At 36.0% G+C, this 24,865-nt stretch overlaps 2 protein-coding genes and 1 pseudogene across 3 annotated transcripts; 1 reads left to right on the plus strand and 2 right to left on the minus strand.

Annotated features, from left to right (window-relative positions):
• Positions 1 to 525: 525 nt before the first annotated feature.
• Positions 526 to 2,903, plus strand: LOC145630800 (glutathione transferase GST 23-like; annotated as a pseudogene). The gene is made up of 2 exons (XR_014112252.1): positions 526 to 877; positions 2,341 to 2,903. The product of XR_014112252.1 is annotated as a glutathione transferase GST 23-like (transcript).
• A 204-nt stretch (positions 2,904 to 3,107) lies between these two features.
• LOC145630799 (uncharacterized) lies at positions 3,108 to 6,586 on the minus strand. The gene is made up of 4 exons (XM_081682960.1): positions 5,995 to 6,586; positions 4,523 to 4,627; positions 4,315 to 4,371; positions 3,108 to 3,608 (listed from the first exon to the last, which is right to left on the minus strand). The coding sequence occupies exons 1-4, from the start codon at positions 6,274 to 6,276 to the stop codon at positions 3,288 to 3,290; spliced, it is 765 nt and encodes a 254-aa protein (XP_081539086.1). The 5' UTR covers positions 6,277 to 6,586; the 3' UTR covers positions 3,108 to 3,287.
• A 2,106-nt stretch (positions 6,587 to 8,692) lies between these two features.
• Positions 8,693 to 16,201, minus strand: LOC145630802 (protein ROOT INITIATION DEFECTIVE 3-like). Its single transcript, XM_081682962.1, has 8 exons — positions 15,954 to 16,201; positions 15,587 to 15,700; positions 14,824 to 14,957; positions 14,569 to 14,716; positions 14,124 to 14,323; positions 11,373 to 11,500; positions 9,881 to 10,107; positions 8,693 to 9,215 (listed from the first exon to the last, which is right to left on the minus strand). The coding sequence occupies exons 1-8, from the start codon at positions 16,152 to 16,154 to the stop codon at positions 9,039 to 9,041; spliced, it is 1,329 nt and encodes a 442-aa protein (XP_081539088.1). The 5' UTR covers positions 16,155 to 16,201; the 3' UTR covers positions 8,693 to 9,038.
• Between the last annotated feature and the right edge of the window lie 8,664 nt (positions 16,202 to 24,865).

Consider the following 24,865-nt stretch of genomic DNA (forward strand, 5'->3'; position numbering starts at 1 on the left):
ATGATATATGGTTGGAAAGCTTATTTAAAGGCCTATCCAACAAAATAATAATTGGATCAAAATTTTATATCCATAAAATCAGTTTCTCTCAGTTTTGCGATGTGGACACGAAAAGTGGAAAATAGGTTATGGTTTAGGGAAATGAGCTAGAAATTGGATTGGTTCATGAAATATATTGGATAGAACATGGATTTAAGAACTCCAAAGATTAAATACTCAACTCGACCAATAATGGCGGTGAAAGGTGTTCATCAACGGGTTTGGTTTCGGGGAGACATTTTTAGGTGTCTACACAAATCGAAATTATTTTTAGTTAATTGGAATATGTAACTAATTTTCTCTTTAAGGTGAAGTGAACAAGACCACGAATGATTTGATGTCAAAGTTTAATGAAATCGGAAATTAGAATAGTCAATAAAAGTAGCCTAAACCTAAACTAATTAAGCACTTTCTTAGAAGTTTCCCTAAAGTTAAATCTCCCTAATCACTATCTATATAAAACATCATTTCCGATAAGTTCAAAATTACAAAACCCCACAATATTAATCTTCATAAAATAGCATGGAAAATTTAAAGCTGTTGGGAGTTTGGTCAAGCCCATTTAGTTGCAGAGTTATTTGGGCACTAAACTTAAAAGGCATAAAATATGATCGATTATGTTGAAGAAGATCTTACTAATAAAAGTTCATTACTTCTACAATATAATCCAGTTCATAAGAAAATCCCTGTTTTGGTTCACAATGAAAAACCAATTTGTGAGTCTTTAGTTATCCTTGAATATATTGAAGAGATGTGGCCCCATCATCATCCATTGTTTCCCAAGGAACCGTATGAAAGGGCCTTGGTTAGATTTTGGGCCAAATTTGCTGAAGAGAAGGTATATTCTGAACTATTTATTTGTCGGATCTTATTATATTCGTCTTGATACAATTTGTTATATAACTTTTATTGATTATTGATATTTGAAAAAATTTATTATTGAGCTTATGTAATAGAAAATTAACAAGCATGAAAGTCTAAATACATGTTACAAATACAAAAGTAGAGGAAATGTTTTATTGGCATTAATGGTTTGGACAAGATTCGATTTAAGATCTTAGGTACTCCGTTCTAATTACGATTTCTGTTGTTATTTTGATACAATGAGACAATTTACTCCTTTATTTATTTTTTTTTGGTATAGAGTACCAAGTATTATCTTTAATACTTTTATTACAACTTTGGGTTATTATTTGTGAGATATAAAATATTTCAAAGTTGCGAGTAATTTAGATCGGAGGTAGTAGTAAAAAAAATGTTGAATATTATGTGTGATTATTTGGATAAGAAAATTAAGAGGGAGCCCCATTCATCTTTATCATAAACAAAATTGTCGTTAGTCTATGGTTAGTAGTTTTAATTTCTTTTATACATGAAATTACAAAATTGCCCATACTTAAATGTGTAAACTGACTATTATACCCTCATGATAAACAGCATGAAGATGAACTTGTATTTTCTCGAAAATTTAAAGTAGAAATTTGAAATTAAAATGAACATTAATTTCACGTAATTTTGTCCTACATTCCCGAGCCCTTTCCCTAAATAATGTTGGGAAATTATTTAATTCCCAAATTACAGCTACTCTTTTTTTAATTCCCACCATACCGTCCACGTCACCGGTTCAGTGGGAATTTTTTAAAAAAACGGGTTTATTAGAAAACCGCTACTTCAAGTAGCGGTGTGCTACTGAAAACCGCTACTTCAAGTAGCGGTTTACATATTAGAAAACCGCTACTTGAAGTCGGTTTGTATTTACTAATTACTGATTTATAGATATTTTGTTTTTAAAGAAAAACTTACAAAACAAACCCATAAACCGCTACTTGAAGTAGCGGTTTTAATTTCATAAACCGCTACTTCAAGTAGCGGTGTTTTGAGGAAAACCGCTACTTGAAGTAGCGGTTTACAAAATTAAAACCGCTACTTGAAGTAGCGGTTTGTTGTTGGACCGAGAAAAAAAAAATCGGTTTGTTTTCCTTAGCTGACGTGGACAGTATAATGGGAATTAAAAAAAGAGTAGCTGTAATTTGGGAATTAGATAATTTCCCAACATTATTTAGGGAAAGGGCTCATAAAACATTCCCAAATTAATACCACTTTAAGTAATATTTTAATTGTTTATTTAACGCCTTAGGAGACGTTCGTTAGTAAGATCCTTGCAAAAAAATTCATGTAATTGGTTGATTTAGGATCACCTAGGAATAAATTTACTCCTTTATAAGATAATGATTTTCAAAATTCAACAAATTATTGCTAAAATACTAACTTCTTATTAATAATCATGTACTTATATTACAGGGCATAGCTTTTTGGATGTTTGCACAAACCACAGGAGAAGAGCAAGCCAAGGCTAAAAGAGATAGCTTGGAAATGCTAAAAACTTTAGAAGAGCATAGTAATCTAGGAAACAATACTTTTTTTGGAGGTGAAGAAATTGGAATGGTAGATTTGGCATTTGGGAGTTTAATATATTGGTTACAAGTTATTGAACAAATTGTGGAAGTTAAGATATTTGAAGCCAACAGTTTCCCTTGCTTATATAAATGTTTCAACAGTTTCAAAGATGTTCCAATAATCAAGAACAATGTTCCTGATCAGAATCAACTGTATTTACACTTCAAGAAGTATAGAGACAGACAGATGGAAGCTACATCTGCGTGAGACAATTTATATTCGGAGATCGATCTAGTTTAAGGTTTTGTTTATTTTCCTGTAATCAAGTAAGAAGGGCCGGGTTGAGGATCATGGAGTTGAGGGGGACGGTTTGTCCCTCCATCTCCCTCAGGAGTGACCCATCCCATGTAGTGGCAAAAGTGTTGTAACGTATGCAATAATATGAACTCCAAGTATGTTTGTTTCAACACGATGGTCCAAAGTATCTGATTTTCGGGAGAACTTGATTTTACAATCCTATGATATAGATTGGCAATAGCAAGAAGAGAAAAAAAAAAGTTAAATATTAAACATTATCACAATCCTCTGATATACATTGGCAAAGTGGAACACAAAACCTATAACTATTAAGTAGAAGAATACATATTATTTAGACTACAAACTGATAACACTCAGACATAACTCCACCCAGCTCTTATTATAGGCAATTTTAATTATTCAAGATTCAAGGAAAAACTGTAAATATTACCTATTGGCATCATAGGACCACTAGAAAAACTTGGCCTAAATTAAGCCATTTGAATTCAATTCCTAAACAAAGAAACTGCAGGGAAAAACTCTGTATATATAAGTTAGAACATAGGTCCAGTCCCGCTATCCTTGTGTGCATCTGGGACACTTGAGTAAGCGAAGATAACATTGGACATCTCCCAACCCCAGTCATCCCTCCTCGACACAGCCAAGCGAGGCCAACGATTTATCCTGACATAGTTTTCCCTGATCTTTCCATCTCCGACAATGCTGGTAACAATTGTGTAAGTACACTCATGGCCACCCCAAACCTTGTCGTCAGGGTCTGCAGTCTGGCTCCCATCAGCATGGAAGTAACGATGCATGGGAGAGCCTGAACCTCCCCAGTATGGATCGAGATTTTTCCAATAAGCAGGGGCAGCCTGGTAATTGAAAGAGTAATGATGTTAGTGAACCCTGAATAGAACTGTCATAGTTGAACAGGTAGAAGACAAGATGCTCTGCTTTGCAAATCTTATGACATTAAGTGACTTTAATATGTGCATGATTTTCAAAACCCAACAGCTCTCTTAAATAGAATTCTAATCAAGGTTGCTCTTTTGATTCACAACTTACAAAGAGGGTAAGTAAGTTTGATCTTCTAAGCGCTAATTTATGTATTAGTCCATTATAATGAATGTATATAAGTTTCGAATATGGTTGTAACACACTATCACTTGGCATTATTCTGTTCTGTATGCATATATCCTTGGAATTACCCTCTTAAATTTTAAGCATTCCAAATCTATATGAAATCAAATATTGGCCAAAAATGAAATTGCCCCTCCCCCCTCCCTCTCCCTCTTCCCCACAGTAAAATAGCAGTAGTAATTTGAGCTCGTTTCGTTGCAAAAAGAGACTGCAAAATTGTTGCAAGAAATCCTCAAATTTGAAGAGAAACATATTTGCTAAAAAGGAAAAGTACCGAATCTGCTACTGAAAACTGTGATAAATTTAAAAACACGTACAAGGTGTGTACTGTGTACTAGAGGGGAAAATTACCAAATTCACAACTATAATACATATGATATTGAGACAAAAAATACGTACTAGGAGGAAAATATGTCATATTTATAGATTAAAACATACCTCAGTGAAATGGAAATCCCAGGAATGGTCGCAGAGATCCTCCCTCATAATACGGATCTATAAGCATTAAGCACCAAAGAAGTTAATAAATAAGAGCAAGACAATATACAAAAACAACAAAATGCACTTGATGCACGAGCACTTACAAAGAAAATAAGGGCAGTCTAAAATGAATTAAGGCAGTTAAAAGAGCTAAAAGAAGACTAACCCGCTTACTATCAGTGACTGCACGGGAATAACAAGCTAACTTTGACAATCCTGGTACTTTAGACCATCTGGGTATATGCGCTTTCCCAATCCACAACTTTTTACACTGAAATCAGTGAGGTTATTCTTTAGAATAAAGGAATTATTGATGATTGTCTATTTGATTTCATAAGCTCAACTAATGTTAAAATCAGTACAGCCACAGGAAGTAAAATAATGCAAATGCACAAACAACGGAGACAAAGAGTCATAGAATCGAATATATACAAAAATATCTGGACAAAAATTAGACTTGCCAATTTGAATTTTAAAGCTCATAGACTAAGGGTCTGTTCTCATAGACTGAACAAGCTGAACTGAACTGAGCTGAACTAAAATGAATATTTTATAAGAGAAGGAAATTAAGAGCTGAACTGAACTGAGTTGAGCTGAACTGAAAAATAAACGTATGAGAACATGCCCTAATCTTAACAAGTAGAGAGAAACTAATAAACTATTAATCTATTATACCCAGGATCCTCAACTGTCAGGTACCTTCAGCTTACTTCACATGTCCAAATTCTACACAAATAGCTATTTAACTTGATAACAAAGATTTTTAAAAAATGGAGTGGTTTTATGGGAAAAATCCAGTGAAGTTATGTTGTCTAAACTCTATTGTTTGCAGTTTCATCAGTCCATACTTCATTCGCTTCTACGGCTGTATCTGCCTATATGACACACTAAATACACTGTAATCTTATCATGTAATTGTTGTGGCTAACATTAACAAAACAAGCAAAAAAAACATGTCACATTTTAATAGAAGAGTAGTAGAAGAGATGACTATTATCAAGATTACTCAACTTGAATTAGGTCATTTTCTACTCCGTAATCAATTTTTAATCTATCTGAACTTAGTTTATCGAGTTTCATTTTGTGGACTAATAAACACTGAGGTTCATGGGAAGTTAGCTAGCACTGCATTAAAGTTTTTTTTTTTTTTTTTTTTTTTTTCCTTCTCTATAAATACAAAATACAGAGTACAATTTATAGTCCGTTGATTGCTTCAAAAAAAAAAAAAAAAAAAATTATAGTCCGTTTGACACCCAATTACCACAACATCAACACCCGTCTTTAAAATCGTACTCATTCTATTAATGTTATTTTAGGTGTCATAGAAACCATGAACAAGCATGTTTAACGGCTTATCAACCAACACCTAGACTATATATACTAGAATTTATTATATACATTCGAGTACCGTAAAGTCGTACACCCAGGTCATTTGCTTGTTTAATCAACAAATGCGCAAGTCAATTTTTTACTCATTTGTTGATTGAACCAGAGAATGACCTTGTGTACGATACACCTAGGTGTACAAAATTTAACTAGAATTTCCAATATTGTTTCTAAAATTAACAATTATAATACGGAGTATAACATATAATTAAAACAAAATTCAATAAACTTAAGAAAAAAAAAAAGACTTACCAAGGGAGACCAAAAAGAATCAGAAGAAGCAAGCAAAAACCAAGAGCGGGACACGAGAAGAGAGCGTGCCAAGCTGCGTGCATCCAAACATCCCATTATTCTCATCATTATATCTTCACCCAACACTTCCATTGGATCATTTTCATTACTATTTTCAATTTCATTTTCCGTCTCTTCTCGCCGTCGTTGTCGCCGTTGCCGCTTTCTTGTTCCGCTCATTACCGCCATCGTTATCGTGTCGGAAACCAACTCCACCACCATCACCCCATTCGATCTCGCCATAGCAAAACAAAATATGTGTAGGCGAAGAAAAAATGGGGTTTTGATCTGATTTACATGAATAAATTTATTTATTTGTTGTTGTTAGTATTAATAATATGGAGAGTTTGAAAGAAAAATATACCGACCGATAAAAAACAGGGAGGAGACTTCAGAGAGTTCGGAGGATGACACGTGGCGGTTTGATGTCGGGTTTTGATTGGATGAAGGTGAGATTTTTTTGATATTTACTATGTCGGAATCTGGGAAAATAGTGAGAAGAGAGAATGAGAATCCCACCTGATGAATGGAAACATGGATTTTTTTTAGTTGAGTTAAGTTTTGGGGTTATTTAACACCAATGATAATTTGACATTGCTTCTTTGTTTAGTTTTTGTTAATATTTTATCCATTAATTGAATTTTTTGAACGGTCATTAATGCGTACTTTTTTGACATATTTTAAAGGATCTTGTTAGGTAAACATTTAAATAACTTTTTAAAGTAGTGTTAATTTAAAAATGTATGTCAAAATTACATGTCGATCGATGTAATTAATGTATATTTATTCTAATATTTTTATTTTCAGTTTGCTTATTCAACGCCCCCGACATTTGTTAGCTTTTGTCCATTTAAAATTGTTCCCATTAATCTGAAATTTGCCTCGTCCGCCGAAAATAATCCCAACTTTCGTTTATTATCTATCACTCCCAACTTTAGAGGCATTAATTTTTGTTGCACCCAACAGGTCATCTAACCTGATGTAGTAGGTTACTTAGACACGTGTCAACACGTGATAGGTCCAAAAAAAAACAAAATTAAAAAAAAAAAGGAAAAATACCCAGCCCCCCACCCTATCCCGAAAAGCACCACACCCCCACCCCCTACCTCGCCGGAATAACCACCCCTTCCCCGAAAACCCCTCCCTTGCTACCGGAAACTGCCACCCAGCCACCCCTTCCCTTCCCCCACCCCCGATAATCCCTCCCCAGCCACGATAACACCCCTCCCCAGCCCCGAAAACCCCTCCCCAGCCCCTGATAACCCTTCTCCAGCCACCGATAACCCCTCCCCACCCTCGAAATCGGCGAACCCAGCCACGAAATCGGCGACGCCTATGCACGAAATCGGCCACAAACGGCCGAAATCAGCCGGTTTAGGGTATTCAGCCCCATTTTCGGCCATTTGTGGCCAATATCGGCCATTTTTGGCCAACGGTGGTGGTGGTTTGATGTGCGTCGGTGGTGTTTGTGTGGTGGTGAGTGCGGTGGGGGTGCTGCTGGGTTGTTCTGAAATTTTTTTTTCTTTTTTTATTTTACATTTTTCTTTATTTTTTTTAAATTTTCTTTAATTTTCTCAACCAATTACATATTGACACGTGTGCAAAAAAAAAAATCACAAAGGTTTACCTGCTTTACCGGTTGCAAGTCATTTGGGTGCAATTGAAATTAATACCCCCTAAAGTTGGGAGTGATAGATAATAAACGAAAGTTGGGATTATTTTCGGCGAACGAGGCAAAGTTCAGATTAATGGGAGCAATTTTTTAAAAATATCTTTAAAAATCCTTTCGTCATTTTTAATTTTTTTACGTTTAACTTTTTAAAACTTTAGGTTCGGCTTTCTAAACATCTGTTTTTTTTTTTTCATATCATATAGGAACCTATCATATAATCATATTGAATATATACGTGATTAAAGATGAAGATTGATGGAAGTATTTTCTATTGTTTTTTATTTGTTCAATATGTTATACTCCCTCTGTCCCTAAAAAATAGTTTCTTATAGGTAAATTTTAGTTCCACAATGTTCACCGCATTTGATTTTCCAACAACCATTAATATTAATTTTTTTTTACCAAAAGTCCCTTCAATTTTCAACAATATTTATGCAAATTTAAAATTTTCATGTAATTTTTTTTTTCTCACGTATTTTTATTACTTTTTCTCTCTACATTTTTGTATACCCGATGTCAATTTACTTTTTCAATGTATTTTTACTATTCTTATTTGTGTTTATTAATTCCCGTGAAAAATACCTATAACGAACTATTAAAGGGAACGAAGGGAGTATGTATAATTTTCTATGTACTTCCATTTATTTTAGATAATCAACACAATTTTTTGATCCGTCATACATGCCACTGTATTTATAAAATAATAAAAAGAAATTAATGAAGGTGTTATGACGTGGAAGTGGAGATTAGATTATGTTTTACAGTTTTGTTTGTTTGTGTGCTTTTTCTAATTTTTCAACGGGTCCAATGTCAAACATGAGTTTTTTTGGATTTTCTTATGTTGTGCTGGCATGGAAAGTTGTCTAGATGTAAGATATTTTTAGCAGATATTTTTGGAGGTTTTCGATTTTTTTATTTTTTGAAAAAAAAAAAAAAAAAAAGCGCTTTAGAAAAGGGTAGCCTTGGATAAAAAAAAAAGAGAAAAAAAAAAAAAGAAAAGAGCTGACACTTTTGTATAGATTTTGGTAGCATGTACAACCACATCAATCAATAAGCAAATTAACGCGTATCAACATATACTTTGTTACTATCAATTTAAGCTACTCCGTATCAGAAAAATTCTAATCAAAAAGCAAACCAATTGTAAAATACAGAGACTAACAAAGCCTACAAAACTTGAAAGCTGCTGAAATACACTTAGCAAAGCCTGAATCAGGTTGGTATTCCTATGGTTTGCTCAAGTGTCATCTCCACAAGCTCATTTGCACGAAACCAATGTAAATTATCACAATTTCTTAAATAGCTGGATCATCTGCATGCCGCTTTGCAATACTCAACCAGAGTTTATTTTAATGTGTTTAGCATTACTTTCATCAACAAGCTCGTTAACACAAAACTGATGCAGATTGTCGTACATATTTTTCCATTGTTGGACCATCTGCGTTGCCCTCTTGCACTCCAGCTTTAGTCGCTCAACTTCCATTTCTGCTGCAGTAGTTGAGCCTTGTTGCTAAACAAGAAAGAAAACGATAAGAAAAAATGTTGGATATCTATGTTGTAAATATTTTTGTATTAATGAAGAATTATGTAGAGTAGTGTCGTATGAAAATTTGTATGACTATTGGATTGTATATTTGGATAATTGTAACTTTTCATTGGTAATTGTTAATGTGGATAATTGTATTATTTCATTATTAACTATTCATTAGTTAGAATGGATAATTGTATCTTTTCATTATTTGCATCTTTTCATCCATGTTTCTTTGTCTATATAGTTGTTGGTTGTTCTGATTTATAAATACAGAATATTAGTTTTATTTACTCTCTCAAGATATACATGCATATAGTTGCGGTTACTCTAACCTAGTTTGTTCGCTGGTTTCTTATAATTACAATACCATGAGAAACGAAACCCGTTCTATCCTGGGAGACAATTGCTTAATAACCTTGGGTATCGTAGAGGGAGCAAAATTGTCTTAAGGACACAACGTGATTTGTAGGGCTCGGGTCATAATATTTTACATTTTGAATCAAGTATAAAGGTATGTATTATGTTTTATTTGTTTTATATATTAGATATATAATTATTTAATTCTTAATACTAGTTTTCGTATAGTATTAATAACAAAAAATAGACTACACACATATACAGACGGATTGATATCGATAACTAACCTGAAACTCTTTGATTTGGTTGTTCATCACATCTTCGATGAGGTAAGAATCACCACCTGGATTAGAAGAGCTATCACAACCAATAAAAGCCTTTGTCCCCATTATCTCCTCGCTAGAATTTGCATATTTGTCAAGCGAGGGAGGCAATAAGGCCTTCCTCCCATGAGAAGCTTGGGACTTCAACTCGCTCTCTGAAATCCTAGTAATCAGAACGTTGGTCACTGGACCTGTCAAGCAAAGCAGCTCACATATCGATAGTTTGAAATTTATTGTTGGGCAAGACTGTAACAAAACAATGTACTGTAGTGATAATATGGCAGGAAGACTTCATCCTCTTTTTTGTGTTTCCTTTTTTGTTAAAAAACTCCATTCATAGTAGCAGACTGGCACGTAAAACCATAAGAGGGAAGTTAGTAGCACAAACTTGACACAAATTGGAACCAACATAGTTATTAGTGGATACCTTGTGCAGTTGCTAATAAATTTTAGGTTTACACCATATTAATTTGAGGGTGAGCCATATTATTCCTACACAATATTCACAAACGGACTACAGCTTCTTACTGATCAATTTCTACAGAAGAAATGCTTGTGTACTCATAAATTTAGATTTTTGATGTGCAGTTACCTTACATAAAGAACAAGGATATTTCAAGTATACTGAAATATGATTTAAATAAGATGAGACATTATAACAAGTATTTTGAATAAAAACAAGTGACTGATTGGCGAAATAAATCCCCTAGATCTTAATGTGCTAAATCTATACGTCAGCATGATTTTCTTTAACTATCATTCCAAACACATAAAAAGATACGGAGTAGTTGAGAAACAAGATTTTCAGCTCCTATCAAAATTAAATTTCAAGAAGTCCAGATAATTATACAGCAGAATCGACATATAAAATTTCACATTATTACATAACAATCCAGTACTCCAGTTGAACTTGAAGTGATTAATAAAAAATTCCACATTAATACATAACACATAACAGTCCAGTACTCCAATTGAACTTGAAGTGATTAATAAAACCTAAATACATCACAGATAATTTCATTAAATATTTTTCACGATAACATTACAAGAACTGGTGTAATAATATTAACTCATCCTTAGATGCACGTAGACTCCAATCTACCTGTTTATCTTAATCATCTATAATATTCATTAAATGCTTAAATTTTCCAACACTTTGGTCAAAAAAATTAAAAAAATTCCAACCCAATCTAAACAAAAGGTAGTGTCTCTTTTTTTTTTTTCTTTTTTTGTTTTGTTGTGTGTGCATGTTGGGGGGTATCTCCCTAGGTAGTGTGAGGATTCATATTCTATCACTGAGATGTCAAAGTTGTAACAGTCCCCACTACCTGCTTTGTGCTCCTCGCCTTAATATTAAGGATATGACAAGGACATGATAACAAAAGCACATCAAACCAAAGCGCAGAACACAAATATTTAAGATATCATAAGGAGGTTGTTAGGTGAGTCATATTACCTTTACCATGTGTAAACATGCGAACAATATTACGAGTTCTAGTATCCCATACACGAATTTTGCCATCCTCTGATCCAGATACCAACGAGATTCCATCAGCACGGAATGCTAGAGAGGTAACAGCCCTACTGTTGACCACAAGAAAAGAAGGGGAAAGGCAGAGAGTAAATAATCTAGAAAATGATACCCAATAACAAAACTTCTGCTTTCTATGAACATAAAATTACTTCCTGCTCTCTCTGAACATGGATATCAACCCCAAAAAAAAGGACAACAATAGATACAAAATGTACTATATTCAATGAACATTGGCTTAAAGTCTAAAGAAGACTTTCAGAAGTTTCTTCAATTTCATTTATTTATGATAAAAGTTAAATGCACAGACAATTAAAGAAATCTAATATTTGCTAAATAAGCAAGAATACAAATTATATTGGCAATTTATACAACCTCCTAATGGTCTTGGTACTAAATTATTCCACATGGCATTCATAAGAGATTATAACTTATAAGCAATAAAAAAGCGTGCAAGTCTGCAAAATTAAACAAGTAAAAGCTAAGCCTATGGGGAAAGCTCCCCCCCCCCCCCCCCCCCCCCAACACACACACACACACACACAAAAAAAAAAAAATATATATATATATATATATATTAAAACCACACGTGTCAGGTAGATCTCAGCTAGCCTAATCCAGCACAATCTCAAGTTAATTTTGCCAAAACTAACTTGAAAGATCAAGACAGGTGATGAAACAAGAATATTTCACATCAAGGTCAGTCATTGTTCTCCAAATCAGTGTTCACAGATATAAGAGAACCACCTCCAATGCATAACTTTCAGCATTTCCTTGAGAATTTATATGTAGTAACTAACCACTTGGAAACAAAACAACAAACCTACTGCCGTAAAAGGGTAACTCTTTAAAGAATGGAGGTAGTAACTAGGATCAAAGTTAGGTAAATTTAACAAGTGAACCTTATGGGGACAGACAATAAAGAGTAATGATTTCAACAACTCCCTCAAGCCAAGTTCACAACCCCATTTTGTGGACAAGAATGTGAGCAACAACGAGGAAGGGCACAGTGGCAATGCACCCACTTTTTGATCTTGAGGTTGCAAGATCAAACGCTCAATCGCCCATAGCCTCATAGGGGAAAAGGAAGTACTCACCTAGGTGGGCTTACACTTAAGATAGGCAGCTGAGTCAAGTGTTTTTGTGCACCTCTTTAAACATAAGATAAAGAAGCCTAGGTGGGAATATAAACAATAGTGTTAAAACCATTTCCAACAAAGAGTGGCGGGAGGAAATATTTTAAGATATATCAGGGTTATGTCCACTTTAATTTTGTTTTTCTATTTATGTGATTGATTGATCCTGCACTTACAAGAGAGTTAAGAACTAAAACGGATATGCATTGCAAGACTCAATTATCACCATCTATTTGAGAAATTTTAGCTACATTGGTTTAGAAAGTTTTTGTTTGTAGTTGTATGTAGGAATGTTTAGAATGTGCCATTGGTAGCCTCAAAGAATCTCAGTATCACGGCATCCTAATATATATGCAGAAAGGACCATGTCCACACTGAGAAGGACATGTTGAAAAAGCAGGAAAATAAAAAATGGAAATAGGTGAGGTGAGGAGAGGAGAGGGTTAGCCCACGTGCCTCATATATGTACCTAAATACAGGTAAAACCAGATAACTATGCAAAGTAGCAGACCTTATAAATACAGAATAAAGGTTTAGCAATTATGCTTTCTGCAATTTTTTATTAGTGCAAGTCCATCCCAAGATTATATGATAGCATCTACTCTCATGAAAGGCAGATTAAATAATCAAATCTGCACATTAGAGTCTAAGACATGCCCTAAACTTATTGTTCCCATCACATGCCAAAACATAAGACTCTAATACATACGTATGGTTGAGAATCTTGGGAACCCAGCTCCCCATCACTAAATTCATCTTATTTTTCTCATTTATCAACAAGTTAGTTACAAGTCTTTTTATAAATGGAATGGTTAGTTATTAAATACAAGGTTTCAAGTTACTTTCTCAACCCTCCTCAGATGATTTACATAAATACTTTTGCATTGTGTAGTAGACTCATAATTACTTCCCAGAGAAATATATTGAGTCCATAGAGTATACAATAATTTTACAAGCATTAAAATCCTTCTTTAGTCCTGACATTTAAGCATATTTAACTAGAATAAACACCGTCAAATGAAAGGAATACTTCAAGACGAAAGGGATTAGAAGCAAGAGATTACTAGGCAAGGTCAACAAGTTAGCCAATAATACTCCAAACACACCAGAAAAGCTTGACTCATATCTATTAAAGCAAGTTCCAGTTTTTGTTCAATATATAAGGAACTACTAATTAAATAGAACTCCTTATCTCCAAGTTTAATGATGAACTTATCCTCAAGTGTCAAGGTAATTGAACTGTTCATAACGTCCAAATAAACATTCAAAACAAATTGCTCCAAACAAAAGCCGATAGACAAAAAGCCCCATAAGTCAGAAACCTATAAATAGCTAATCAAAAAATGATATTCAACCATTAAGTGATGAACAATGAATAGAGCACATGCCAAGCTTGTAAAACCACATTTGATGTAGCTAATAATCAAACAAACTTTCAATGGCAGAGCACTGCTCTCAAGACATCAGACTGACTAATTCAAAAACTAGAAGAGTAAATCAACCAAAGGGTTTAGTGATATACAATAATCAAGTTACAGACCTTGAATCAGCTAATGAGCCAATAATATGCTTTCCATAGTCAGTACTATTCGTAGTCAAAGCATTGAGCGCAGCTATGTATATCTTCCCATCTCTACCACCAGCATAAAAAGCATATTCACCCACATCAATGGCAATTGCATTGATAACAGCTGGGAACGTAATGTTCCGCAACAATCTTCCTGTCGCCAAGCTCCACACCTAGAAATATTTAATTTAAAATAGGATAAAAAGATAACTCAAAAAATAACAAATTAACAATAATAACAATAAATATATAAATAAAAGAAGTAATTATTTCATATTCTGATTTGACGATACATCAACAAATGAATTTCAAGATCATAGGAAGCAACAACTAGCCCATGCAAGAGCATACTTTGTAACTCATTCCTTTTCATTTTTCATCTTTAATCATTATTGATAACCTGAAAAACATATCTCACCTTACAAGTTTGGTCCTCTGAAGCAGAAATAATTACAGCATTAGATCCACCATGACCTGATTTGACATCTGTAACGCGCAAAGTATGCTCTCGAAAATTATGCACATGATCATGCCTAGCTTCCTTTCTTCTAGCATCATCAAACATCCTGAAAAGCACAAGAAAGAGGTCAATTGTGGCAAAACTATCATCCTAAAGAACATAATAGTCACAGGTAAATTGATAGCTTAATTTACGATCAAATTCAAGCAGTACATGAAAAGCGACCAAACTTTAACACGTCCATCTTCTGCACCAGATATAAGCAGGGATTCATCATCTGACAATGCCAAACAAGAAACAGCCCCATAATGTGCACGCCATTTCTTCAGTAATCTACCAGTATAAACCTAATCCACACACAGAAAGAACAACCAAATATATAAAGAGCACATGAATTCATCATAAATTCATAAACTTAAACTATCTTATCTTGTAAAATTTAGTTCATGCTGCATACAATATAACCGTATTAAAAATGACACATAAATAATACACTTACAGATTTCACTAAAGTTCCTACTTATCATATGATATTTCTTTGGAACTTGAATATTATTTGTTGATGGAAAAATAAAGTTCTTTGTTCCTGAAATCTTCTAAATTCTTCCAATAAAAAATAATAATAATAATAATAATAATTTTTTTTTAAAAAAAAAACATAGTCATATACTCATATGAAGTTTGTTTGATTTGTTTCAACAAGCATTTAACAATATACTACGTATAATTTATAATTTTTCAATAACAAGTATCAAGAGATACTAAAACCGGGACATCTAAAAAAACAAAAAGCTTTTAAATTCTTCCATTTTTAAAAAAATAGTTGTACACTCATATGAAAGTCTTATTTGATTCGTTGCAGGAAGTAATTAACAACATCAACTTGTAATTTTCACTAACAAGTAAAATGAGATATTAAACCCAGGACATGCTAATAAAACAAAATGAGAAGAACATTTAGAAATGGAGAAAGTACCTCCCAAACAAAAACATCACCGGAAGCACCGCCACCAATGAGATAAGTACCCTCACGATTCGATACTAACGGTTTTATCGGCTCAACCGGAAAACTCTTGACTTCAGGCTGAGGCTGCAGAGTTGAACCAATTCATACACAAATCAAACATAAATTGAACAACCCAAATTAAACTCTAACTTAAAAAAACCCAAATCAAACTCTAACTTAAAAAACCCAAATCAAACACAACTTGAAGAACCCAAATAAAACATAATTTGAAAACCCCAAATTAATCACAACTTGAATAACCCAAAACCCAAATCAAACAAAAATTGAAGAACCCGAATTAGAAGTGGAATTGAAGTGAGGAGAGAGAAAGAGGTACCTTGTGCCAAGACCAATAGAGAATGGAGCCGGAAGTGGAGGACTCGCGGAGTTGAGAAGACGCAAAGAAACGACCACCGACGGAAACAAGTCCGTGAGGAGGGGATAAGCAAGATTTGTAACGGAATTTTTCCGCATTAGAGTCTTCTTCCCAGCGACCTACGCCGGTGTCCATGGAAGACGACGCCATTACCACCTCCATTTTTGAATGAACAAGCAGCGACTGAGGAAGAAAGAGTTCCAACTTACCTAAACGGCTTAACTCGTATAGTCGTATACTCGTATACTCCAAATAGAGGTGATCAACGGGCGCGCCGGGCCAGGTTCGGGCCGAAAAGTAGACATTTATCTAGTCGGGCTGGGCTAAGCTAAACTTCGGGCCAGAAAATGTGTGCCCTAACTAGGCGAGCCATGCGGGCTTTTCAGGTCAATTTCGAGTCGGACCAAAAAAACAACTAAAAGTGCATAAAATTGATTTTCCAAGCACGCCTAAAATTTTTAAAAAATCAGGCCAAACCAGGCCCGACCCGATTTCAGGCTTGAAAAAGTTGTCCAAAGTCCACCGACAAATTTTTGCCCACATCCCACGGCATGGAACACTGCCTACACCTCCCCCCCCAAAACCCTCCGCGCATGCCTTGCTCCCCGCTCCTTTGTATTCATGAATTTTTTACAAATTTTTATAAAATGTTTATTTATGTATCATAAGATGTTCATTTTTATAAGGAGTTTTTTTTGTTCAAATTAATATATTTTTGAATTAAATTTTAAGAATTTTCTATAAATAACAACGAGGGCAAATATATTTATAAGAATTACTGTGTTCAAATCATTTTCATTATAAGAAGTATTGCATCATCCAATGTTCATTTTTGTTTATTCTAGTTTCAATAGATGTTCATTTTTGCATCATCAAATGTTCATTTCAATAGTTATGTCTAAGTTTATATATCTTAGTTGTAGCACCTCAGCTCTAATCATATACTTGTGTGTTTTCCATGAAAAATATAATCTATAAATATATATATATACATATACATATATATATATATATATATATATATATATATATATATATATATATATATATATATATATATATATATGTCGCCTTTAACATTCTTACTTGATTATCCTATACAATTAAAATTGATCAAGTTTTGCTCAAGGGTTTTTAACGGGGATATTTATGGGGATCATGCAGTGTCTTGTGCTGGGATGGTGGGTATTAAACATCGGCACAATGTTGTTCGTGACACCCTTATTGATATTTGTTTTCGGTCTGGGAATTCTGCTCGAAAGGAGGTTAACATTGGGTTGATTGGAGGAAACGACGGGGCTCTACGACCAGCAGATGTGCTGCTTTATTCCTAGGATAGAGGCTTTGATGTATGTGTTGATTTGACGGGGTCTTCACCTTTGACATAATCGGGGTTGTCTGACTTCGTTCCTGGTCGTGTTGTGTCGGCGGCGGCTCAGCGGTAGCGGGACAAGTATGGGGTGCGTTGCAGGGCTATTGGCTATGGTTTTCTTCCTTTCTCCTTTTCTTCGTCGGGGGAATTATAGAAGGATGCTATTGCGTTGCTGAAGCGGGTTCAGGCATTCGCTAAGGCTCAAGATATTGGTGCTCGTGCAACTGCTCACATCTTCAGCAGGATCGGGTTCGCTCTAGCTAGAGGGGTAGAGGCCCAGATTGTATCTCGACTCCCCACAAATTTCTTGTATATTGATTGACATTGTAGGTTTTTTTTTTAATAGTAATAATAGTAATAGTAATAGTAATAATAATAAATGAACATTTACGCATGAATAAAAATTATGAATTTAGAAATGAATACACTATAAAGATATAAAAATCTTTCAATGATATACGAGAATGAAAATGTATAAAATCTAAATGAACATGTATTATATTTTAAATGAACATTTAAATCACTTTCATTAAACAAAATATTACAATTAAATCATTCAAAAAATCAAATTTGAACACATTGCTAGAAAATAATGAACATAGTTCAATATGAAAATGAACAAATATTAATATCTTGAGCATTTTTAATATACAATAACAAACAAGTATTAAAAATTGAAACAAAAAAAGTCTCAAGCTAGCAGCTCTTATTTTCTCTCAACTTTTCCAAAGTCGGTTCCTAGGTTTCTAGGGTTGAAGTCTGTTCTTGAGTGTTCTTGAGTTTTTCTAACTCTAATTTGTTACTTTCTTTTACCCACAAGGTTTCCTTGTCTACGTTTTTTTATTATTAGTTGCTAGGATCCTTTTTTTACAATTGCCAATCAGTTTTTTTGGTGAATTTTATACTACTTTCTCAAAGTGGGAAGTTTCCTTGCCGCCAAAGGCTGTGTTCTTCCGCCCCCACTTCTCAACTTTGGTCACTTAGCCTTGCTCCTTCATTTACACGTGTATGTGTACAAGGCTAAGAAAGGGATTAGTGTCTCTTGGTTTTAAAATGATTTTTTAGGATTTATTCCTTTACCTATACCTTTCTCAGTTATTAACTCAAAGTTATTAACTCTCAACTACTCTGTTCTTACTCCATAGCTTTAAAATACTACGCTTCTTTACTTCTATCCTTGTTGCTTGTTGTCTTCTTCGTAATGGCGCATGCATGTCAACTATTGAACGGTCTACCAATCGGGGGGTTTATTTATATTAGCCTTTGGAGCATTATTTAACTAATATCGATTGGAACAAAGTGGTAATTGGAAGGTTCTTTGGGCCCACTCCACCAAGTCGTGCGATAGTGCAACAGATGGTCGATACTCAATGGCTCACATGAGGTAATGTTTGTGTTCATCATACTGGTTGTTACTATGTTTTTGCATGCTCAAATTTAGCGGACGTAGAGCCTTTACTTGAGCAACACACTTTCGTTTTGGATGGTCGTATTTGCAATGTTCGTAGGTGTAATAGATTTACCGTCCCTGCTAATGTTAATTTTGACATCACTAGACTTTGGGTTCATGTGTATGGGCTTCCTTTTGGGCTCTTAGACCCGAAGTGGGCGGTTGAAACCCTAAAACTAGTAGGGGTAGTCGAAACACTGGATTATGATGGGGATGGGCTTCCTGAGGAGCCGAAATTCAGGGGACAACTGTTAGTAGATCTTTCGAAGCCTTTAATCCTAGGGTGTTTTGTTCCCGAAGAATTTGAGCCTATTTGGGTTTATTTTCAATATGAAGGTGTGTTTAGGTTCTGCAAAAAATGTGGTTAAATGGTTGCATTCCTGAGTTCAAACCAGGAATTCCTTTGCCAAATTCGGCTCCTCATACTGTCAGTTTTTTCATCAATCTTCAGACCATGGGGTGGGACTTTACTAAAGTTGTTGATTGGTTTGTTCCTGCGGATGCTTCAACAATCCTGGCAATGGAGGTCCCTGATACGACTCAGGGCGATTTCCGTTATTGGTCGGTACCCCTTCTGGAAAGTACTCGGTTAAAACTGGGTATGCTATGCTTCAACAACAACTTCTCCCTCCTTCTACACCTTCCACTACCGACTCTTTTTGGAAGGTTCTTTGGTCTCTCCCGTTGCAGCCTAAATGGAAGTTGTTTTTATGGAAATTGCTACACCACGCTCTTGCGGTCAAGGTGGAACTCAGTCACAGAGGAGTTCCGATCCTAGACGTGTTCTGTGATCTATGCCGTACGGAACCGGAAGATTTACAACACCTTTTCAGAATGTGCTTAATTGCACGCACGGTTTGGAGGGGCGGATGCCTCGGCATTCGCTCAGAATTTAATAGAGACCTTTTGCTCTCAGATTGGATCCAAGATTATATCCGACTTTTTATTAGTCAGGATGGTCTTCACAATACTCGCTTAGGTACCTTTGTCGGTACGCTGTGGAGCTTGTAGTTATGTCGTAATTCCAGAATTTTTAGGGATTCTTCAGCATCTCGGCTTTTTGAGTCTCTGTTTCAGGAGGTCATGGGTAATCATTCAATCTTTGTCAACTCAGATGCCCCTACTAGTATCCCTACTACTACAGCGACAGCGGGCGGTGCCTCTTCTCCGCCTGGTTTTTACATTGCTCAGCTTGGCCTGACTCTCCATGGGAGTGCTTTACTTTCTATTCAAATAGATGGCTCCTGGTTCAAAGATTCTCGACGAGCAGGAATGGGATGGTGCTTGGATAATGATGACCCACTGGATGAACGGATCAAGGGAGGTAGTAACTTCGGGGTTTGTTCCTCGGCTTTACATGTGGAGGCGTTGGCTTGCTTGTATGGGCTATAATGGGCGTTTGCTCGAGGATTTCTGTCTCTCACGGTTTTTACTGATTCATATCATCTTGTCACCCTGATTCTTGGGGAGGGGCAAGGTAATATCGCTTATATATGGCTCATTCGGAGGATTTTACAACTTAGCTCAAGGTTTCGAGTATACAGTATTCATAAGGCAGATCGCCAACGCGTCCACAGAGCTCATCTAATTGCAGGAGAAGCGGCGATTAACTCTATTTGCTTTAGTATTAATATGAAATTTACTATTTGTATCCTTTGTAAAAAAAAAATGAAACAAATATCTTCAATATGAGAAAGTAAAAGTATAAAACTAATAATGAATTTGCTTAGATATAAAAATAAATATTGTATTATGTATGAGAACGAACATGTAATGCAAAGTGAATGAACATGTATAAAATTTAAATGAACATATAATAACATGAAAATGATTATAAATGAATATGAATTCCATTTTAAATGATTTTTTTTCCATCTAAAAGGAACATTTATGATAGATACTAGCCAAATTTCGTCAAATAACAGTTTTTAGTGACAAAGTAATTAAGTAATATTAAATAATAATTGATGGTTTAATTTCATAAAACAAATTTATAATTAGTCTTTAATTTTAGTTATTATAATTTTACAATTTGATATTGTATAGGGTAGCTCCTGCTGGACTATCACCCGGCTTCTAGGGTTCGCACTCATCGTTAGAAGAACAACTAGAGGGTCTCACTAGTCCGATAGAGTTAGCCCGCAGGACTGACCAAGTAAGACTCTCCATAAAGGAGATCGTACACCTATAAATAGAGGACAAAGTACAATGGAAAGGAGGTTAGACACACAAGTCATTACACTCTCTATATCTCTCTAAGTACACTTCCTCTCTCTAAACACATTTTAACTTAGTCATCGGAGGGGGGTTCCTCGAGCCACCCCGAGGGTAGTTCACGTGTGTTGCCTTGCGCAGATTATCAACGGGACCCAGCTCGTGCCAGTAGACTCCTTGGATCCACACCTGGAACAATTGGCGCTAGAAGGAGGGGTAGGATCATCTAGCCTGAGGTTCAACAGCTGAGCAATGGACCAGTTGATAGACCGCCATGGCTGGAGAGGAAGTTGTGCAAAAACCCATCTCCAAGGCTAGTGACGCCAACCAAACACCACAAAAAACACCATCAATAACTCTTGATCCAAAAGGATCAGCTGAAAAACCTAAATCAACTATCTCACAAAAATCCAATCCCACCGGATCATTGTCTACTGCAACTAAGGCGGCGATGAAACCAGTCAATCTGATAGGATCCAGTTCTTCTTTTAAGTTTGGAATGCCATTGACAGGAACGAACAATGAATCCATCATCTTAACACCAGTAACCCAGATACCACAGCCTGTCAGCATGCTAGCCATTCTGCAGAACCTCTCTAAGTGCAGTAAGAAGAAGTTGACAGCTATAACGACGGTCCTTACTAATTTTGGTAAGGGGATGAGCTCACCTCCAGTAGCAGCAGCTACAGAGCCAACAGTAAAGAAGGCAGCACCCATAACCCTCACCCCGAAGCAAAAAGAGCTAGTCCAGCTGAGAAAGAAGATGCTAGAACTAGAAGCTCGGAATCTAAATCGAGAATGGAGTGTAGATGAGGCAGTCCAAGCCAAGGGAAGCCTGGAGACACGAGTCGCTCATAACAGGTCACCAATCTCTGAGCGAGGACCAAGTCTAGACAGGGAGAAACGAGCGCGAATCCAGGTCATTCCAGATGATTCCCCAATTTGCAAGGAGATTATGGAAGAGCCGATGGAGAAAATAAAGATGCCCAGATGCAAGTACAATGGAATCACCACACCCAAGAACCATGTCTCAGCATTCGAGAACCACATAGTGCTATACACTATGACATACTTAGTCTGGTGTAAGGCATTTCCACCGACCCTAGAGGGGTTGGCAGCTGAGTGGTATGGAGCCATCCAAAAAAGGATCTGTATACTCGTACAACCAGCTGAAGAAAATGTTCATGGAGCACTTTGTCACCTTGGTGGATCATACAAAAATGACCACCAAGCTGATGTCATTGGTTCAAGGAAAAGATGAACCCCTAAGAGAGTTCATCACCAGGTTCAACAAAGAAGCAACAACCATCCCAAATATGAGCCAGGAGGTAGCGATGCTGGAAATGCAGAGCAGTTTGTTATCAGGCTCACCATTTAGAGCGTATATGGGGCGAAAGAGCCTCAAAACGCTGGTTGAAGCGCTGGCAAAAGCGCATGAGTTCATAAAAGCAGACGAAACTGACATGACAATGTTAAACAGGAAAGCACCAAACGACCTAGTTAAGCGGGCAGAAGTCACCTGGGCTGAAAATACGGCCGGGGTGGATCAGCCTAGCAGAGCTGAGCAAGGTCATAATACTAATAATAATAAATATTAAAAAGAACATAAAAGGCATCATACTTTTAATCATACTTGATATTAAAGTTACCCTAGACATGATACTAGGAATCAAAATAACAACCTAAGCATGATTTCTACATCATGATATCAATAAAAATCACTAAAGTACTTACTTGGATGCCTCGTACCTCTTTCTAATAACAAAATACACACGTTAGTAACTTTAAGGAAAATAATAAACAACAATTAAATTAAATAATTGAAAGAGAGATTTGGGACCAAACCCTCAGAAATTAAAACTTTTCACGTCTAGGGCGAAGGCAACTTCGAATATGGCTAGGTGTTTCTAAGTCCAATGAATGCGGAACTTTGTATTTGAGAGAAGGCTAGATTAGAAAAGAGAGAGAGAGAGAGAGTAATCAAGAAAATCTTGATGAGAGTTGGTGAATGAAAACGGAGTTTTTAGAAGACTATTTATAGAGAAAATCAGCCAAAAAGATAAAAAATCAAAACAGAGTTCTGACGCGTAAAACGAGGTTAGCGCCAGACGCTGACATTAGCACCAGGCGCTAACGCTAGCGCCAGGTGCCAAGATTAGCGTCAGGCGCTAATGTTGGCGTTTGGCGCTGACTAATAAATTGACGCATTTTCCTCAAAAACGTTCTTTTATTCTGATTAAAACTCTAAAAAGTCAACAAAAGTCAATTTATCAATGCTAATTAGATTAGGAATGAAAAGAACCTTCTAGAAGAATCTAGAAGACTAAAATCATTCCTAATTGCACTAGGTGATAAATCTATATCAGGCCCTCCTCTAGATCATTGGGCCGCATATAAGGCTCAAACCAGGCCCAGTTCAGTAATTTGGCCATAACTTCCTCAATATTCATCGGAATTGGGCTTATAATATATCGTTGGAAAGGTCTTTTCAAGCCCTATCCAACTACACTACTATTGGACCCATATCATGGACCAACCAAACTGGATTGGCTGTTTTATTAAAATAGGTTTTCAAAAACAGAGAGAAGAGAAAAGAAATTAAAACTATCCGCAACACTAAACTTTCCACACTTTCACTTCATTCGATTATGATTTGACATGAAAGGTACTCATCACCGGGTTTGGTTTTGGGGAGACACAAATGGGTGTCTATAGAAGCCCCCACTTTGACTGAGTTTGGTGAAACGCAAGTTTCAAAAACAAAAGTCAAAGTGTCAATAGGAACGGAGAATGATTCAGAACGTTCTGCGATCCTAAATCCCTCTTGTAACGCCGATACCTGCAAACTAGCGTTAGTTAAACAGATAAAAGAGTTAAAAAACGCGTATCTTGCACCCTCGAGAACACGCCTCTGAAAGTAACCGATTTGGTGCCGCTCTTTGTTGTTTTGAAGACCTCCTGCAAGCTAGAGAATGCCATCCTGCTTGAAAACTGCTACGCTTGTAACTGCCTCCAATTTCCGCCTTGATAATCTTCCACAAGTTAGGGAACACTATCGAAGATTTCTTCGCTTGAAACGATCCTCTTCCGCTTTGCGGCCATCTTCCACATCTTAGGGAACACGATCGAAGACAACTTTGCTTGAAATCACCTTCAGTTGTTGGTGACAACTCTCCGCAATCTAGGGAATGCTGCCAAAGATACCCTCGCTTGAAGCTATCCTCATTTGTTGCGATAATTTTCCAAAGGAAATTACCGAAGACCTCCGCTTGTCGATCTTTATAAGTTCGCTTGAACTTTGCTTCCGCTATGCCTGTACGTCGGTGCTTCTGCTGCTTTGAACCTGTATGTCGGTGCCTTTTGCTGAATTATGAACAATATGTCGGTGCCTTTTTGAATGAACCAGTATGTCGGTGCTTTTTGCGATGAGCCAATGCTTAGGCGCTTTAAGCTAAGTGAGACGATATTTCATCAGGTCGATCACTTTATGTAATCAAGCTGATTACTAAAAATTGTGTCAAATTGCTTAGAGGGGATAACTGGCGTACCAAGGAACCCAAAATATATTGCATAAGGTTGGAACAAACGTACTGAGTGGCTGAATGTTCTAGCGCCGCTGAAATAACGTCAGCGCCACTTATCTGGCTGTAGCGCCATACGCTGGAGCTAGCGCCAGGCGCTAAAGCCTATCAACTGACACCAAGGTTTGACGCTTGGCGCTAGAGTCGGGTTTTCCTTAAATACCCTTCTCTTCTTCATTTCCGCTGCTGCTGTTCGCGTTTCTTGCTCGAGAATTCTCAGAACTTCAATTGATCCGTTCTTGCTCGTTTCTCAACC

This window comes from Chenopodium album, chromosome 5 (genome assembly GCF_948465745.1).
Source record: "Chenopodium album chromosome 5, dcCheAlbu1.1, whole genome shotgun sequence".
NCBI lineage: Eukaryota > Viridiplantae > Streptophyta > Magnoliopsida > Caryophyllales > Amaranthaceae > Chenopodium > Chenopodium album.

Coding starts and splice junctions, on each gene's coding strand:
- LOC145630799 (XM_081682960.1), bottom strand. CDS start 6,276: ATGGCGAGATCGAATGGGGTGATGGTGGTGGAGTTGGTTTCCGACACG. Junction 4,628..5,994: donor ATTCTTTTTGGTCTCCCTTG/GTAAGTCTTTTT, acceptor CACTGATTTCAG/TGTAAAAAGTTGTGGATTGG. Junction 3,609..4,314: donor GGGATTTCCATTTCACTGAG/GTATGTTTTAAT, acceptor TTCAATTACCAG/GCTGCCCCTGCTTATTGGAA.
- LOC145630802 (XM_081682962.1), bottom strand. CDS start 16,154: ATGGAGGTGGTAATGGCGTCGTCTTCCATGGACACCGGCGTAGGTCGC. Junction 14,717..14,823: donor AAAGTTTGGTCGCTTTTCAT/GTACTGCTTGAA, acceptor TGTGCTTTTCAG/GATGTTTGATGATGCTAGAA. Junction 10,108..11,372: donor CATGTTTACACATGGTAAAG/GTAATATGACTC, acceptor TTTGCTTGACAG/GTCCAGTGACCAACGTTCTG.